The sequence below is a fragment of the Citrus sinensis genome, chromosome 1 (assembly GCF_022201045.2).
Source record: "Citrus sinensis cultivar Valencia sweet orange chromosome 1, DVS_A1.0, whole genome shotgun sequence".
NCBI classification, from domain to species: domain Eukaryota; kingdom Viridiplantae; phylum Streptophyta; class Magnoliopsida; order Sapindales; family Rutaceae; genus Citrus; species Citrus sinensis.
Window position 1 is genome coordinate 21,239,809 of NC_068556.1, and position 18,331 is coordinate 21,258,139.

An 18,331-nucleotide genomic window follows, 5' to 3' on the forward strand; every position below is an offset into this window, starting at 1 on the left:
CAGTGACCCTGACATTTTTATTAATAACAGATATAACCCCAATTCTAGGAATTCCCTCCAATGCTCCAACCTTCAGACGTCAGTTATGATGCATTGATGTTAGATCTCAGTACATGATTTCCGTCTCTTACTTTAATTATTAATTGGGATTGGGAGTTAGTTTGCCTTTTACCAGTGTTCTCTTAGCTTTTTCTTTTTCTTTTTCTTTTTCTTTTTTTTTCTCCACTTTCTTCTCTCTGAATAACAGACGTAATTTGCCAGTCTCTTTGTTTATTCATCCGGTAGTTCAACAGTGACTAATTAATGATTGAATATGTCGAATATATAATGATATATTGAGTTAAAATTACTTAACAAGTATTATAGGTAAAGATTAAAATATAAAACTGGTGTGATACAAATGAAAAAAGAAAAAAATTATTTCTAGTTCTAATTATCGCATTTAAAAAAAAATGGTTAAAATTTCATTCCACTGAACAGAAGTTTACAATACCATAACAGATGACATCATAAGTTCCATAATAAACATCAAGATCTAAGTCTTACATTATCAGTCTGTCAAACTATTGTGGTATTATTGAAGGAAGACCAGGACGAAACAAGTGCACTGGAGATGCCTTAGACTTGAGCAATGATATCTTCAAATATCTTAATCGGATGTTAGATAAAATCTGAAGAGAAATGCTCAAACAAGGCTGCTATTATCAATCCATGCATATAAACGATGACGATGATAAGCAAAGGAGGAATTCAAAGGAACAGATACACAAGCAAAAGCGATGCGATCTCTATATATAGCAGTTAGGATGGTATTTTCAGCAAAGGAGGTTATGATATCCATACGAAAAGCGAGGGTTGTGGGTAGATGCTGTTAAATTCAAACACGGATACATAAATTTGCTTACACCCATAATTTCAGCAGAAGTTCAAATGTTAAATTCCCCAAAATCTTCTGATAAAAGTTACATCAATCAGATTATTCCTGTTCTACATAATCCTAAGCTACAAGGGAAGATGAGCTCCAGTATGCAACTACTACTTACTAATATGGTAGTTTGCGAGGCTGACCAAACTCAATTCATTCTCAAGCCACTTTGCAGTATTACGAGGTCTCTTCATCATCTTGTGTGTCATCCTCACTTACAAGATGCTTAAGTACTAATTTTGCCTTTTTCGGTTCTGACGAGGCTTCTTCCTTAATATCATCTTCATCCCCCTTCCTCTTTAGGTTTTCATCTCGCTTTCCGTCAGGACTGGAAGCTGAAACTTCAACACCAGAGTCCCCTAGTTTGGTCTCAGATTCCCCAGCTTTCTCTTTACCATTCAAATTTGGTTTCTTAGAAGATTGTTCCCATTCTTCCAAAAATGAGCGAATTTCTTCATTGCGTGCAAGATCAAGAGGGGTCTTTCCTGCTTTTGTTTTGGCAGTAAGACTGGCACCTTTCCTTAACAAGTACTTCACAAGCTCCAGATGAGACCCCTGAACGGCATAATGCAGTGGATTCAGGCCCTTGCGAGTGCAAGCCTTGATGGAGACACCAGAAGAAACTAGAGTCCGGACAACTTCTAGATGGCCCTTCTGGGACGCAAAGTGAATTGCACTCATGTCATCCATTGCAGCAGCACCAACATCTGCCTTATTCTTGCAGAGATAACTGACCACCTCAGTCTGCCCAGACCATGCAGCTAGATGTAGAGGAGTTCTCGAATGCTTATCTCTCGAGTTGACAGACAAAGGGTTAGAGATGAGTATTGACTGGACTGCTTTCAGGTCACCAGACCTTGCCGCTGCGTGAAGTTCTTCTTCTCGGTTGCCCATCACCAAACACACATGCACACGCACGAGAATATTATACTAGGTTCGTATGCTGATCAATTTTATATAGGATCCCCGAATAGTTTAAAAACTGGGTTGGATTGTTTAAGCGTCAGTATACCTGAAACAACCGGAATCACATTTTCATATGGTAAAGTTGTGTTTGCAGCTCTTGTGCTTTTGCTTAATTATGAAAGCGGCAACAGAACAGCTAAAGCAATTGGTAAACTCCCACTTTTATTCAACAGCTTCAGAAACAAACCCTAAACAACCTCATCGCCCAAATAATATATGACATATATACTGGCAGCAGATACCACACGCAATGTGGAGATGTAATATTGAGAGCAAGGAACTAAATGCAACAATAAGTTCATAAATATAAAATAGAAAAATCAAATTGATGGAGATGACAAGCTCAGTTATGGAACATTTTGAATATAGCCAACTTGTTCAAGAAACAAAACGTTCACAATTCTTAAAGAATAGATGAAATTGTTAACTTCTACTTTGCTTGTTTTTACTTCAATTGATTTTAGAAGAAGAGAAAAAGCGAACGCGTACCCGTTGTGATTTGTGACACGGAAACCGCAGAGCGAATCTAATAAGTTATCGAAAACCCTAGCCCTTCGAATTTTAAAGGCCAGTTCGCCCCTCCAGGAGATCATAAATTAATTGAAGTCGACATGTAGACTCTAGTGGAGAGGGCGATATAATTATTATAAGCAAGGCAGGTTGAAGCAATTGAAAACATAAAAAAGCTCAAGACACGGCGACGTTTTGGCCACCCACAAGGCCACAACTACCAGGCTTTTCAAAAAAAAATTTCTTTTAATATTTTTATACAAGTACTCCTGTACAAACTAAGGTGGCGTTTGTTTTTTAACTTAATAATTTAAAATGATTTAATTTAATTAATTAAGTTAATTAGAGGTGTTTGTTTTTATAACTTAATGAGACTTTTTAGATAATTTTGACTTAATAAAATAAGCCAATTTTTTTAACTTTTTACTTAATGAAGAAATTTGAATTAAGTCAATTACTTGCTAATGTCAAAAATATCCTTACTTTATAATTTATTTTTCATGTCTATCCCAAACTTATCCATAGACATTTACCTTATATAAAAATATCCATATTTTTTCTTTCTTATATTATATATGATAAAATTTAAAATTTATGATATTTTATATATTAAAATTTCAAAATAATTATGTATTCACTTGAATATAGTTTTACTTATAAATGTTAAAATATTATGGTATTTAATATATTATTTATTTGACATTCAAATTTAATAAGGATACAAATGTAAAAGTACATATTTTTAGCTTTTTAAGTTGAAAAAAACAAACAACTTAATACTTATTTTCTGAGATTCAGACGAAAAAATAAACATATTATTCAGATTCAGACATTCAGATCTATTCAGAATTCAGACTAATTCAGGTCTATTCAGATTTCAGACAAAAAAACAAACGCCACCTAACTCTTAATACAATTGAACCGTGCACTGAATCCTCCGGCATAATAATTAATTAGTAATGATATAGTTACAAATTTTTGTATAAATTTATTTTGTATAAACTGATATGGTATTACAAAATTAATTAAATTAAATATCACTTGGCCCACATGATTTGTTTTTATTATTTTTTATTTTCATTCAACCAATGAATTAATACAGTGTCAATTTGTACAAGAATTTGTGATTGTATCATCATTCATAATTAAATTATCACATAACGATTTGAGTGATGCATAAGAGAAAGAAACTACTTTTATTTCTAAGTTCTAACGCTCAAGTCTCACCTTTGCTGGAAAGGGGATTTGGATAAGTTTTAAGGCAGGCCTAACATAACAGCAGCATTTGCTTTACATAATTCAAATAAATATATAAAATACAAAATATTAGTATTTATTAGGTGAAGTTACAAGATGGTCAATATGAATCCACATCCATAAATGGACTGGTTGGAGTGGGAAGCAATGTCTTTGTGCGTTCTGGAATTCCAAAAAACAATAGAAGAGGGGAATTCATCTTATGACATTATTAGCAGTAGCAGAAGCATTAGGGAACCACCAAAGCACAATGCGCAGCTGTGACGCACATTTGTGTTTTCTAACAATGTTCTCAAAAAAAAAAAAAAAAAACCAAGCAATTTTCTAATAAACTAATCAAATTCAGCGACAGCTCAGGCCTCGAAAGTCATGCTTTCCGCCTCTTTCCTCACTGATTCAAACAGCACGGAAGAGAGGTACCTCTCTCCAAAGCTAGGGAAAATAACCTGCATAAGTTAAGCGTACAGAACTTTTGAGTAGGTAGATCCAATCAAGACTGAAATCTTAAATGAGTAAAGAGAGAGTGAGAAATGCAGAAATCAAAAGATGAATGAAAAGGACATGCAAGTTATTGCTATGAGCCATGAATCAGATGTAATGCATGCAAATTGTGAACATACGACAATGAGTTTCCCAGCATTCTCTGGTCTCTTTGCAATCTCAATTGCAGCAGCCGCAGCTCCACCAGATGATATTCCCACCTGCAGTAGATGCTCGCACAATTAAAGGATAACTAGGGAAAAGGCTCTTTGCAGTGACAATAAACAAGAATGAGATTCCATTAGATGACCACAAATACCAGCTTTAAATCCACAATTAGATATTTTCAGAAAAACTACAAACTTACAAACAAGCCTTCTTTCAGCGCAAGAAGTTTTGCAGTCTCAATTGCTTCATCACTCGATACCTGGAAGATTACATGAAAGTGAAATTTAGTAACTAGATAACAGTTGCGGTTATCAGAGGTGATACAGAGACAACTTGCACCAGACATCAGGGAAACTGTACTAATATTAGAAGAAACATGACCAATAGACATGGTCGCTGGAAGAAGTTAACAAACTTCTCTATGCAACATATAATCATGTGTTACACATACAGATATGCTTGCTACACTTCAATCTCCGAACATTTTGAGACTCAAAGTTTCTGTTTCTATTAAAATCTCTTATGTATTTCAATTTTGGCTTAGTCAATATGCCTCTAATTTGGATAGAGTTGGTAGTCACTTGCTGAGGAGAAGTTAGAATCATGCAAGATTACCTTACGTTGTCTAGTAACACCAATTTAAGGGATAATGTTAGGAAAAATTGTTAACCCTTTACACCGGTTGTATAGTGTTTAACAAACTCAATATCAAATTTCTAAAGGACTACCAAATTTTTGGAGGACTCAAAAAAAAAAAAGCACGAAGTGGACAAACGAAGTTGCATGATTTAATGCATCTGGAGAAAGATTTGTGGACTTTACTTGAACAACTTCATCAATGATATTGACTTCCAAAACACCAGGGACAAAACCAGCACCTATTCCTTGGATCTTATGAGGGCCTTCACATTAAGACAGAGAATATGCTTGAGGTTAGTCACATCCAATACTGAAGAAATTACTGTATCACACAAGTCTGCATAGACGTACATATGGCAAAGGGGTATATCAGGTTTCATGTGTTGAGTAAAATATACATCTACCAGCCCAAATAAACAAGCATGGACTCTAAATAAACTAAGTTACCAACAAAATAATCGGAGGATCCAAGATCATTACACACTGTGGCATCGGACTTAATGTTATATGTTAAGAAACTATGATGCATGTACAAGGAGATTATATCAAAGACAATCACATTACAACAACAAAAAACTTTTTTAAAAATGTTTTTGAAATATTAACAGAAAAAACCAAACTATTTGTTTCAGAAGAAATAAGAAACGGTTGCGTTTTTATTGTTCTTAATGAACACATGCACACAGAAAGAACTGATAATATGCTTCAATAAGCACAAACAATATGATATGATCTTTTCCAATATAAGTTGGCCAGAGCACCATAGAAAAGGTCTTGGTCCATAAGCATAGCTAGGACAACAGACATGCTGCAGAATTCAGTTTCGAAATTTTAAAAAAGAGTCTTTCTCTGTAAAGTTTGAACTGTGTTGCTAGCTTTTACTACTACACCTACTACAAGGGTTCCTCTCCTTTATTCATATGATCGTTCAATGCCAAACTGCGTGACCAATACTTGTGCATCCCAGTTACTGATTTCATAAAACGATGCAGAGTGCAGAAACTGGAATATGCAAAGAGAAAAGATCATCCAAGGAGTCTAGTTATTAAAAATAACTCACCAGGTTTTCCTCCAGATAGAACAGGACTTTCAGTTGGCTCTATACCATAGAGCTATTCAGGAAAGGGTAAAATAATCAGACGCCACTCTAAGAAAGGAGCAATAATTCAAAGCAGAAGAGAAATAAAATTTCATTTTTCCAAAACTCGCATATGTACATTCACTTTTAAATTGATATTTGAAATAAATCATCATCTTACCTTTATGTTGGGGTTCTTCTCTTTGAGAAATTTTCCTGCACCTGTTATTGTGCCACCAGTACCAATTCCGGAAACAAGGGCATCGATTCTCCCTCCTGACCCTTTCCATAACTCTGGTCCAGTAGTTTCATAATGGATCTGCACTAACAACATCGATCACTTAAACTTTTCAAACCACCAACAGCTTCCACTTGATTTTTAATTAAGGAAATACCTTTGGATTGGCAGGGTTTTCAAATTGCTGCAGCATGTAAGCATTGGGGGTTTTAGCCAGAATCTCCTCTGCCTTCTGAACAGCCCCTTTCATCCCCTTAGCAGGATCGGTGAGAACTAATTCAGCTCCAAATGCTCGAAGAATGATTCTTCTTTCAAGACTCATTGAAGCTGGCATTGTAATGATAAGCCTGTATTGCTTGGCTGCCGCCATGAACGCCAAACCAATCCCAGTATTTCCACTTGTAGGTTCAATGAGTACACTCTTCAACAGGCACAATAAAACATTGTCAACACCACAAACAATTCAGCAGATACAAAAAAATCTCACCAAATAACAATCGCCCAACTTTCTTTCATTCAAATCCAGATCAAAATATTACCATAAAAATATAGAGGAAATCAAATTCATTTATCTCCATCAAATTATTATTAATGCCACACCAGCTGTTTTGAAATAAGGAAAAACAACAAACCTCCCCTGGTGTTATTAGACCCTTCGCCTCCGCATCAGAAATCATGCTATAACCAATCCTGCACATTGGGAAACAAAATTTAGGATTCCTAAAAAAGAAACATCACTCAGTACTTTATTCGAAAAACCCAAAATCAGAGGCTCAATGAATGGTAAAAACCCACTTCTTGACAGTTAAAGCAGACAGTTAAAGGAAACAGCAATATAATAATCAGACAAAATGTTCCAAGGGATATACAACGACACCTGTCCTTGACACTAGAGCACGGTTCCATCATCTCTAGCTTAGCAGCAATGCGGGCAACACACCCATTGACAATATTGTTGAGATACACCAATGGTGTATTGCCAATTAACTGTACACAAACATAGAATTTTGAAACTTCCTACTGAGCAAACTATTACGCATAACAATGAACAATTAAATTTATGTCAACAAAAACTTACTTCTGTAACATCTTTTGCAATGTTGCTACTCTCAACCGCCATGTTTTATGATTACTGCAATCAATCAAACAAAATATTTAAGCATCATCATCATAAGACAATTTAGCATACACCTATAAAGGGGAAAAAAAATTACCTAAAGTTAATCCCTTAGTTAGTTAGTTTGTGACGGAGTTAGGGTACATTTTAATTTTTAAAATAAACAAAAACTCCATCTTGTTTTCATTAGGTCACTAAATTTTCCTGACAGCCAAACGGTTAATCCATTCTAATCAATGACTGTTCAATCAGAGACAATAGAGAATCTTAAATATACAGATATTATAAGGTCGTTGATGGGTTCATTTTAAATTAATAGACTGATTTGAATAGTGAAAACGGCAGTACTTAAGTGTCATAAATCAAATAAACATAAAATCGAAGCGCAAAAACAACTAAAATTAAAAAAAAAAAAAAATCACCTTGACTTGTGTAGAAGGTGGTGGTGAGGCTTACGGATAACAATTAATAAAAATGGTGGGTAATAAAGAGAGAGGATTTATATTGAATTTAAAGAACAGGATGCAAAAGACAAGTGATTGAACCTGACTTGAATTGAGGTCTCTATTATCAGTGACTGTCATGTAACCAAATTTTTTTGGCGGATTCACACAATTGTCAATTGCCATGCAGTGACGGGTAGAAAATACCAAAAAAGGAAAAGTCATATGAAAACAAACTTAATTTAGAAAAAGGAAAAAAAAAAAAAACCCGTCAAGTAAAATTAGTAAAGATTTATGTGAGATAGAATCATAAAAATAGTAATTTAATTTTTACATTGAATAAGATATGAATAAAAATAAATAAAAGGTAGCGCATTTAGAAATTACTTAATTCTGTTATCTAAAATGTAATATAATTTTTAAAGACATTAAGTTTATTATAATTTGTCCATTTATTTATCATGCACAAACATATATGAAAGAATTCCTCAATTTCCTCCAAAGTCTTAGCGTAATGCTGAAAGAAACCAACCCAGCTATTTCCACTTGATGATAGGGCTAATAAATTCATCTAATGGGACAGAAAATAATTTGTAAAGAGGAGATGCTACAATCATTTTTTTTTTTTACCAAATAATTACGTAAGAAAATTAAAAAAACAAATTGACTGCCAAAACCTTATCTTATCAAAAACCACGTCCACACATCCTAAAACGCTCGCAACAAAGCTCAGCTTTGATATCTCTCTCTTGAGTGACAAAAACAATGGCAACTCTTCATTTCAGTCCATCTCCTTCCTTCGCACTCGCAAAGCAAAACCAACCCACCACCACCAAGCTTTCATATATCCACTTTAACCCCGGAAAACGGTTAGCATCACAAAGATTACTAAAATCAGCAACAGTTGTGAGATCTTACAAGGTGGTGATTGAGCATCAGGGTCAGTCCACAGAGCTAGAAGTGGACCCTGATGAGACCATTTTGTCCAAGGCATTGGACTCTGGCTTGACCGTGCCGCACGATTGTAAGCTTGGAGTGTGCATGACTTGCCCCGCTAAGCTTATCAGTGGCTCCGTTGATCAGAGTGAAGGCATGCTTAGTGATGATGTTGTGGACCGCGGCTATGCATTGTTGTGTTCTGCGTATCCGAGGTCGGATTGTCGTATCAAGACCATTCCCGAAGAGGAGCTGCTGGCACTGCAGCTGGCTACTGCTGATGATTGAAGCTTTTGTAATGTGTTAGTTGTTGAATTGAGAGTTCTGTTTTGCATATTCAGTGTTATTCTGATAATGCCGCGGGGATGCCGAATAGAGTATATTTGTGCTTGCACGTATGTTCAAGCATAAAATAATTCACTTTATTATGTCCTTTTGGATTTGATGCATATGTTGAATTATGCACTAGAACTAACAATAACTGAATTGAATTAACTTATGTACTATTTTAGAACAAAATCTTGCAAAAATCTAAGAATACCAGAAACAAAAGCATAAAGCAAGACAGCCTAGTGCACAATAGAGCAATTCCTGGCGGTAATTTTGCTGTAGGCAGAGGAAGAAGCCAAGCGCAGGCACAAAGTCTTGATATGTAATCTTTTAGAACAAAACCCCTAATAGAACAGCGATACAGGCAGCAATGTTACTAAGAAGCAGGCCGATAGCTAGCCTTCTTCTGTTTTCTCTGCTTAAGCTTCACCTTGACATTAACACCATTATCAATAATAGCCTGAAGCACGATCTGAAGCTTCCCCTCCAACTTTTCTCCTTTCCTCGGTGTGTAAACCACATCATGAATGTCATCAGCCAACGCCCTCTGAGCTAGAATACCTCCCACTGCAGCACAAGCAGTTGCATTCCGAGTTGAATCCAGGTCAAATTTCATATCTTTAGAAATCGAATGAGCCACAACAACCACCTTGCTAGTAACGCGGTGAACAATACAGGCGCGAACAGAGGCTTTCGATATGTAGATATCCAGGCAAAACGGTTCGTGGTAAGGAGCCGTAAGCTGATTAAAAGTTGGGGTTCTAACTCTCTTCTCCACGTTGTCATCACTCATCACGATCTTATTGAATTCATCATCTCTAGAGGCTAGATTCGGACGTGGGCTTTCCTTCCTCTTGCTTTCTTTAGCGTCACTCTTTCTCTTCAAAGCTTCTTTCTTTTGACATTCTTTTTTATCAGTCTTTGCCTTTGAAGCTTCCTTCTTTTCACTATCTTTATTACCCTCCTTTGTCTTCGAAGACTTCCTTCTATGAAAATCAAAACTATACTCCTCGAACTCCTTGGAGTCCTTATCAAGTTTATAAAAAAGATCCCCACGAATTCTCATATTATCAATCTCATCAAAATCCGAGTCACCTTCAAAAGATGTAGCATCATCGTCATCATCAACCACGTTAACATCAGATTTTGCTTCCTTGTCCTCGTCTAATCCTCTCCACGCGTGTGCTAACCCTGCTGAAACTTGCCAGGTTTCATCATCTACAAGCTCAACATTATAACCACCAAAATGAGGTCCCTTGCTGCTTAACAATGGCGAAAGATTAGTCCTACTGGAGTAACTTGTTGATGAAGTGGGACTTTCATTTTCCTCAATAAAATCGTTCGAGGCTCTTGAGCAATAACTAGTAACTCTAGAAACAAAATGGGAATTCACTACTAGTGATCTAAGAGTAGTAGTGCTTCGCTGCAAGAAAGTAATCGTCATTTTCATTTCAGGGCAGGCGTCACTTTAGAAAGCTGCGTGGAAAACAGTTATGGGTCATAGGAATACTGGGTTTCGTAGAAGCAAAACAACAAACGGTTGGTGTGCAAAGAGTGATTTAACTCTTTCGAGCTAAACTATTCGCGAGGACTGCTGCCTTTGTGTACACTCCAGAGTGATTCAAATGTCACGAAATCAAGTAGAATCGAAGAAGGATTTGATATTTCAGTGGGCAGTATCCGAAGTTGAGTGCGCAAGTTTGCTTTTGCACTTCCTTTTATCGTGTTTGGTATATGCTTAAAAGATGCGCGCATGTTAGTGTCAGGGACCAGGATCCGGTGCTCGGCACAAGCTCAGCTGAGCACCGGATCTGTTTCCGTGTGTCACAACCTCCCCACTTTTCATTAAAAACCTCAGGAACCTAATTTTCAGATATACCGCCAAAAGACCCAACTTTATAAAGACTTGAAGAAGATTGTTATATAGCATATCATAAATAATAAATAAAAATTAAAACTTATGGAGAGAGGGCAATGCAAGCACAATGTAACTACTAGAGTTTGACAAAATTTGACATGATTCGATCCCAACATGAATAAATAAGTATAACTCATTAAATTTAATATGATTATTAAATGGATTAGGTCTGGGTTGATATAATTTTTTTCAGTGTCGGGTTAGGGTTAAAGTTTTTGACCCATTTATCCAATCAATAACACAATTATATTTTTTTACTTTAAATTAGTTTTTAAGTTCTTATCATCAAAACTCAAATATTGGACATGATTCCCATTTTAATCTTTTATTTTTTTAAGGATGAACATATATACAGTAATTTATTTATAAAATTTATTTGGATTTAAAATTTCAATAGTATAAATATGTAAAATGTTAGTAGACATGTATATTTTATAATATTAATATATTTTACTATTTTCATATATATAATTAAAACTTCAATAGTATAAAACGTGTAATACTTTAGTAGATATGTATAATTTATAATATCAATAAAGTATGTCTCTGGGTGTGTGTGTTTAATGTAAATTTTGTTAAACATATAAATATTAAGTGCGTTATTGGATAACTCGTTTATTTTACGTGCTGAATTTGGGTCTTAATATTTTGACACGATTATTAAATGGATCGTGTTTGAGTTGACTTAAATTTGATACGACAGGCACACAACCCGATGATCTATTTTTTCAGTTCTAATAACTATAGTAATTTTATATTGTTAGTAATGAAACGAAAATTTACACATAACTTCTTTTTGTTGATAGGTGAAAAGAATTTTTAGGAGATTTATTGAAAAAAAAAACAGAAAATGAGGTAGAGGAAATACACAATGCCTCGAATGTCTAACAGATGCTATAAGACGACAATGTGTGTTGCTCGGAAAATACCGATGATGGCCATGACAAAGTCTTTAGTACCTTTTAGGAAGCTTGCAAAAGTAAAGAAATTAATATAAATGACCACAGACAGAAGGAAGTACATTGTGGCTAGATTGGACACGTAATTAAATCGATAAGAACACCTCTCTGTCTTATTCTTAAGATTAAGGATTTAATTTTCTTTGTGCAATGTGTGAATGTAATTTCTTAAAAAAAAATTGAGTTGGACTTTAGTTATGATTGATTCTGAATTAGGCTTATGTATCTGAAGTAGTGCTAGTGTGTTACTGGCACCCCTCTAAAGTGTTCGTTAGTCCTAAACTCAAAGACTTATTCAAAGGCATTTGTTTATTAATTTTAACAATTTGTTCGCAAAGTTTTTATGACAATATTCTTTTACTGTTCATTTTGGTAATGGAGTTTTCAAACGTGACATCTAACTTACTAAAAATTAATAAATAAGTAATAATAACGTGGGAGTTGGATTTCATTAGAGGATCCAGCTATCTTGCGTCATAAGTTTGGTACTCCAATCATTTGTCTCATAGCGAATGAGTCGTCAGATTGGGAAGAAAGGTATCTAACAGCTGAGATTTAACATTTGAAAAACGGATAACCGGCTGAAGGCGTAGCACCTGTAAATCGAAAATAAAAAAATAAAAAGGTTTGTACGTGTAACATCATCTATGATCTTTCCGCCGGGTGAAGTTTATAGGTGATGGTTCTCGGCATTATTGTCTTGATACTGTCTTCTGAAAGCTATGATGAAGTATTGAATCTTCTTAATCTGGGTTTTGTTTGAGAAAAAACAAGGTTTTCACTCATAAGGTTAGCGTGACAAAAATCTTTCGCTCATAATCACCCATAACACCATACCATTGCCTATATTCAAGCGACAATACTAGTTGCAACCTTCTTAAATGTTCATTCAAGTAAAATAATAGCAAAATTAAGGCTAAACAACAAATTGTATTCTTTGAGGCATTTTAGCAAACATTTGTATTGACGTATTTTAACAAACTTATTTCCATAAGCGTTTTATCAATTTTCATTCCCAATTCAAGCCTAATGTTAAAAAACTAATCGCTCAACAAGATCTAACCTATAATCATCAACAATTAGTACTAAAACAATAAATTCATTATCCATTTAAGAATTTGGACAAACTCAGCGAACTAACTCAAATTAAAGATGCTGCTGTTGCGGAAAGTAGCCATTGTTGTTGTCGTCTCGATTAGCCGCTGTTGTTGCTATTAATTTATTTGCTTGATAAAAAATTGCAGGTTTCTTCGATTTTTGTCGAAAGTAGCCAATTATTCATAAATTTTTAGGTTAATTTTGTTATTTTCCCTGTGCTCAATTACCAATCCAGGTGCGGTGCAGTGGTTTCTGCCCTCCCAATGAAAATTGAAAAAAAAAAAAATTACCAATCCAGCTAACCGATCCGGCCCATTACTTGTTTCTCTAGTTACTCTTATTTCTCTCTGTGTTTCTTTTCCAGCCATCAGATGAAATCCAACGATAACTTTGGTAAATGACAAATGAGTGGGGTACGAATCACACGATGCAAAGTAGTTTTTGCCTTCATTAGAAAGGAAAAAAATGAAGTAAACCGAACACATTCAAAAAAATTTAAAATGGGCATATAAAAAATTGAATTTTTTTTAAAAAAATAATTTTTAAAAGGGGTATTAAGAAGACTTTAAGAGGGGTTCCAATATTTCATCTCATGTATCTATTTGTAATGTACATCGAAGATAATTTTGAAAAAAAAGAGGGGAAAAAAAACGTTGTAGAATGGGCTTAAATCCCTTAATTGTATAGGTGGGGTAAATAAATTCACAATTTGTTTGTATGTGGGAATAAAATTTTTCTCACAATTTCGCAAAAAAGATGCAACCAAAGCGTCGTCCATATTTTACTAAAAGTAGAAACGAATTCAACGAGCTGTGTAAGATTTGCCTAATTAAAACTTTTCTTCCCTCTCTAGAAACCTCCAATCTCGACCAAATCCTTTTAATATGTTGATAGATATTATTATTATTATTATTATTATTATTATATACTCAGTCACATAAATTAAGTATATACTATATTTTCTAATATCAATTTTGACCTCTTAATTTTGGTATCAATCCTGACCTATTCCCGAATCGTGGAGAAGCAAACAAGCCCTCACGACAATGAATACGAATATCGTTGTTGTGGTGCACAACGGGAGTACTAAAATACTAAAAACTAAAACCCTACAATCACTTAAAATATACATTTTTGACGACCATCGTCCGCAATCCTTGAGGGGGAAAAAAAAAGGATCGTGCCAGATATTCTACCGCCGAAAGGTCATCCTCGTGGTTCATGTATGGCTCGACCAAAGCAGTTAGCATGCATTCATTGAACACTGTAGTAAAGTTCTGGGATAGCATCGAGTCGCCGGCCAAAAAAAGACAGCCTGGCAGAGTGAGCCGCAAACTAACTCAGCGACAATCAATGATCAGATGGAACTAAATACCATCGAACTTTGATTTAATGTTCAGATAATTAGTCTTTTCAAAAAAAATGTTCAGATAATTAGAAAATATCGAGCCACCTAATTCTGTTAAATGGGCTACCATGTCGAGACCCAAACTTCAGGTAAAAGAAGACACACGAACACCAAAAAAAAATAAAACCGGCAAGACATTCTTTTTACAGCTAATCTACAAACATTGATGGCATTTAATATTCAACATTGTTATCTTCCATCATGATTACTTTCCACAATCACCTAGTACTACTAAAAAGTTTTGATCAATACTAGAAAATACAGATACTTCTCACCAAGACAACGTAAGAAGCATGATAACAGTTATAATTAACACACAGCCATTGCTACCGTTAAAACGGTTAGTGAATTACAAACCATTTAGAAAGCAAATGAGGTTTAGTAGTCATTATCATATCAGTGGTTACCATCTTCAAAGGGTAGTCATGTCTATCGGTAGTAAGCCTGCTGATAAGCTGGTGCCAAACCATTGCCATAGCCCCCGTATGCAGGATAGTTCATGGGAGCACCAGGGTATGATCCAGCAAGGGGAGGAGCTGCTTCTGGTGAGTAAGCATAGGGAGGACTCCTGCTGCCATACACCGCAGGTGGAGATGCATATGCTGTCACCCCAGCAGGGTATTGAGTGTGTGAGGGAGACCTGACAAATGTAGGAGGTGCTGGGAAAGATGATACATATGCATTGGTCAAACGGCCAGCCTTGGCTGGAGGCATTGGACCACCATTGCTAGCACGTGTACGCTTGGTGGCAGGGACTGCAGCTGGCTTCTTTTTCTCAGTCTTGGCCTTCTCTAGCTGCTCAAGACGCTTCTTGAGGTTTTCTGGAGGGAATTCACCTTGAAGTTTGTAATCTTCAATGCACTTGATGACGGCCCGGAGAGCTGACTGCTCTTTGCGTGCAGCAAGGTGCTGCAAAATTATGTAAAGAAAAGCCACTAGTTAGCTGAAAGCATAGATTAAAAAAAAAAATTAGGTGCTACTCACTATGAGATAAAAGTACAAAAGTTTCCCACATCCTGAGCCTCCACCTTCCACAACTAATCAAAGAGAGCTATAAGTAAAACCAGTAGCTTTCAACACTAACTTGGACACTGCACTGAACACCGCAGGTAGCATATAGTTGGCACATAGAAATACAGAGAAAAAAAGGCTCAACCAAACTATAAATGCAAAAAATGATGACCCTAATCTGCATGAACTTGACCAGAAGTTAACTAGAATCAGACATTCAATAAGAGGATATCATCCATTTCCATAAAAACCAAACAAATATCGCCTCAATTAAGCGAATTCAATAAAGCATCAAGATGAGTAAGTGAAAAGATGTACCGCAGCTCGGCCAGCATTATTGGGGTCCTCAAGAATAGATACAGCAGCTTTCTTAGCATCCTTCAGAAAAGCTTTAAGCAGAGGAACTGGGGGAAATTTGTCCACAAGGCCAACTTCATATGTAAAATGCACCGCATCAAGCTGTTGTCCCCTACTGATTAATTCTTCAATCATCTCTGTGCATATTAAGTGTTAGGTAACAACTAAAAAGTATTAGCAGCTACACAATAATATTTCCAAAGACAAAATACATAGCTACTACTCGAATATACTAATAGAATACCCTGAGAGGTGATCTCCATTGAAATGAAATTCTCTTCAAATAGAGACATTCCTCAAGCATAGCCTAAGCGTCATGCTTATAGATGCAAAACAAAATCCTAAACCAATTATGGAATTTTGGATATTAGAATTATAGCGTGATTGCAAGCATGCGCTAGTATTAGAACTACCAAGTCTCAAACTCATAATTATCTAGGCCTCTAAACATCTAATGACATTAGGGTACAATATCAGCATGGAGTTGTTCATGGCACAAAATGACTTAACACGCTACTAGTTTCTCCAGCATACTACTGGTGTTGCCAACATCCAACTCCAACCCTAAAAGAGCATCGAATTTTGATTATTTCACAGTAAACAAAGACAAGCATAAAGGCAATTTCCACAAATGCAGCCTCCCCTCCAGTGTCCCAAGAGTAGTTAATCCAACATAAATAAAGCCTCAAATGATTTGAGACAAAACACAATAGATCACTTTCTTTTTTTTGGTGTGGTGTTTGGGGGGGGGGGGGGGGGGGGGGGGGGGGGGGAGCCTAACATGCACTACTAATTCCGAACTTACATTGTCGGAAACAAAGTTACAAGAAAATACCCACACCCAATTGCTGATGCATAATAAAGCAGCATGCCAAAACATACAAGCTAAAACAATCAACTGATACCATAATTACACATATACACAGACCATACTTGACCTAGAAACTCATTATGCTCTATCTCTAAACACAAACTGTTTATTTTCTACAAGCAAACAACAAATGCAGACAACATTTGTCAGGAGCTAACATTGTGACAAAAACTTAATATCCCGAAATAACTGACAGTAACCTCACAAATTAGGTTATACAAAATCTGTGACATTGTTAACCCATCAGCGATCAAAGAAGTCTACTTGATGTTTCTACTTTGTCATCTTCATCGCCCAAAATTAGTTAAATTTCTAAACAGAAGCCTAACAAACAGAATATAGCTGACATACCAGGCATCTTATCACCCAAACCAAGCGAAACAGCTAGCTTAGGCATCTGCTTCCGCCACGCAGAACCCACCACGAGCTTCCTATACAAGTCCACATCCTCCTTCTTAACGATCCCAAACGTGACCAAAAGCTGCAAGAACGTATGGACATCCGGCGTCTTCACATTCTCAATCCCTCCTCTCTCCTCCAGACTCGCCTTCCACCTCTCCGCAATCTCCTTCGCCTTCTCCTTAACACTCGGTGTCACCAACATCCTCATTTTCCCAATCACCGGGTCCACCATCACCGGTATCAAACTCTCCAACACCAACACACACGCCCACCCCAAGTCATTCCCGCTCTTGTCACTCCTCTTATCCACCGGAAACACCTCCGATATCGCCTCCATAACAAACTTAGCAGGATCCACGCACTCACTTAACGCCGCCGGCAACGCATTCCTCAACTCCTCAATTTCCTTCTTTTTTGTTACAACAAACTTCCAGAACCCCCTCGCCTCCATTTTCAAACAATAACTCATCAGAATCATCAACAACCCGTCTCCGTCATCCACCTCGCCGTCGCCGAGCTCCTGCCCCCGCGAGATAGAATTCAGCGTCGCCTCGGTCCGGTCCTCGAGTTTCTCCATTGCGATCTCCACGCTGCCGTCGATGGTCACCTCGCGCTTCTTTAGAACGTCCAATGACGCTTTCGTCTGAGTGTCCAGGGTTTGGATTTTGTGCCTGAGCGCAGCTGATTTCTTCTGGAGGTTTTGCTCGAGAGAAGTGAAGTGATCGGAGAGCTCTTTCCAGAGGAGTGTGCAGCTGGTCATCAACGAGGTCTGGCGCTGGAACTCGTCGAAACTCAGCGGATTCAACTCACTTAACTCGCCTGGATCGGGGATCGACCCCATGGTTTTCGAGTTAAGTTTGCTACTCGTTTGGTGAGTTCAGTAAAGCCGAGTTAAAAGAAAGTAAAGTAGTCCGATATTTGAAACCGAACCCTAAAGAAATGAACGAGAAAAGAGGGGCTGAATTATATGATGGTGGAGTTCAGTAGAAAACAAAAACAAGCTTGCTGACGTGGACGGTTGTTGGAATACCACGTATGAAGGCGACTGTAAAGGATGTGGTCCGCGCTGGATTCTAGAGTGAGCCGGGGGTGCGTAGGATAAGGAAGGTGGGGGCCGGGGGGGGGGGGGTTAAAGGTAGGTGGGGATGATGATGATGATGTAAGATAAGGCAGTGTTTGGATGGAGTGGGAAACTTGCTTTTCCCGGAAACCGAAGTGAG

General features: G+C 36.7%; 5 protein-coding genes across 7 annotated transcripts; 1 reads left to right on the forward strand and 4 right to left on the reverse strand.

The window, feature by feature from the left end:
• Positions 1-855: 855 nt before the first annotated feature.
• LOC102631304 (uncharacterized) lies at positions 856-2,548 on the reverse strand. The gene is made up of 2 exons (XM_006489332.4): positions 2,381-2,548; positions 856-1,937 (listed from the first exon to the last, which is right to left on the reverse strand). Exon 2 carries the CDS (start codon positions 1,817-1,819, stop codon positions 1,103-1,105), a length of 717 nt encoding a protein of 238 aa, XP_006489395.1. The 5' UTR covers positions 1,820-1,937; positions 2,381-2,548; the 3' UTR covers positions 856-1,102.
• Positions 2,549-3,669: 1,121 nt separating this feature from the next.
• On the reverse strand, positions 3,670-7,960 carry LOC102630395 (cysteine synthase-like). Of its 3 annotated transcripts, none has more exons than XM_006489328.4 (11): positions 7,801-7,960; positions 7,340-7,393; positions 7,139-7,248; positions 6,894-6,951; positions 6,419-6,682; positions 6,205-6,342; positions 6,006-6,057; positions 5,129-5,208; positions 4,506-4,565; positions 4,279-4,359; positions 3,670-4,104 (listed from the first exon to the last, which is right to left on the reverse strand). In XM_006489328.4, exons 2-11 carry the CDS (start codon positions 7,379-7,381, stop codon positions 4,012-4,014), a joined length of 978 nt encoding a protein of 325 aa, XP_006489391.2. In that variant the 5' UTR covers positions 7,382-7,393; positions 7,801-7,960; the 3' UTR covers positions 3,670-4,011. The 3 variants fall into 3 exon arrangements, with proteins under 3 accessions (XP_006489391.2, XP_006489392.2, XP_024958603.2); XM_006489329.4 differs by having other exon boundaries at positions 7,924-7,945; XM_025102835.2 differs by lacking the exon at positions 7,139-7,248 and having other exon boundaries at positions 7,801-7,907.
• A 516-nt stretch (positions 7,961-8,476) lies between these two features.
• Positions 8,477-9,182, forward strand: LOC102630095 (ferredoxin C 1, chloroplastic). The gene has a single exon (XM_006489327.4). It carries the CDS (start codon positions 8,587-8,589, stop codon positions 9,043-9,045), a length of 459 nt encoding a protein of 152 aa, XP_006489390.2. The 5' UTR covers positions 8,477-8,586; the 3' UTR covers positions 9,046-9,182.
• Positions 9,158-11,000, reverse strand: LOC102629801 (uncharacterized). The gene has a single exon (XM_006489326.4). It carries the CDS (start codon positions 10,535-10,537, stop codon positions 9,464-9,466), a length of 1,074 nt encoding a protein of 357 aa, XP_006489389.2. The 5' UTR covers positions 10,538-11,000; the 3' UTR covers positions 9,158-9,463.
• Positions 11,001-14,607: 3,607 nt separating this feature from the next.
• On the reverse strand, positions 14,608-18,060 carry LOC102629518 (FRIGIDA-like protein 4a). Its single transcript, XM_006489325.4, has 3 exons — positions 17,061-18,060; positions 15,800-15,975; positions 14,608-15,379 (listed from the first exon to the last, which is right to left on the reverse strand). The coding sequence occupies exons 1-3, from the start codon at positions 17,950-17,952 to the stop codon at positions 14,900-14,902; spliced, it is 1,548 nt and encodes a 515-aa protein (XP_006489388.1). The 5' UTR covers positions 17,953-18,060; the 3' UTR covers positions 14,608-14,899.
• Positions 18,061-18,331: the final 271 nt, after the last annotated feature.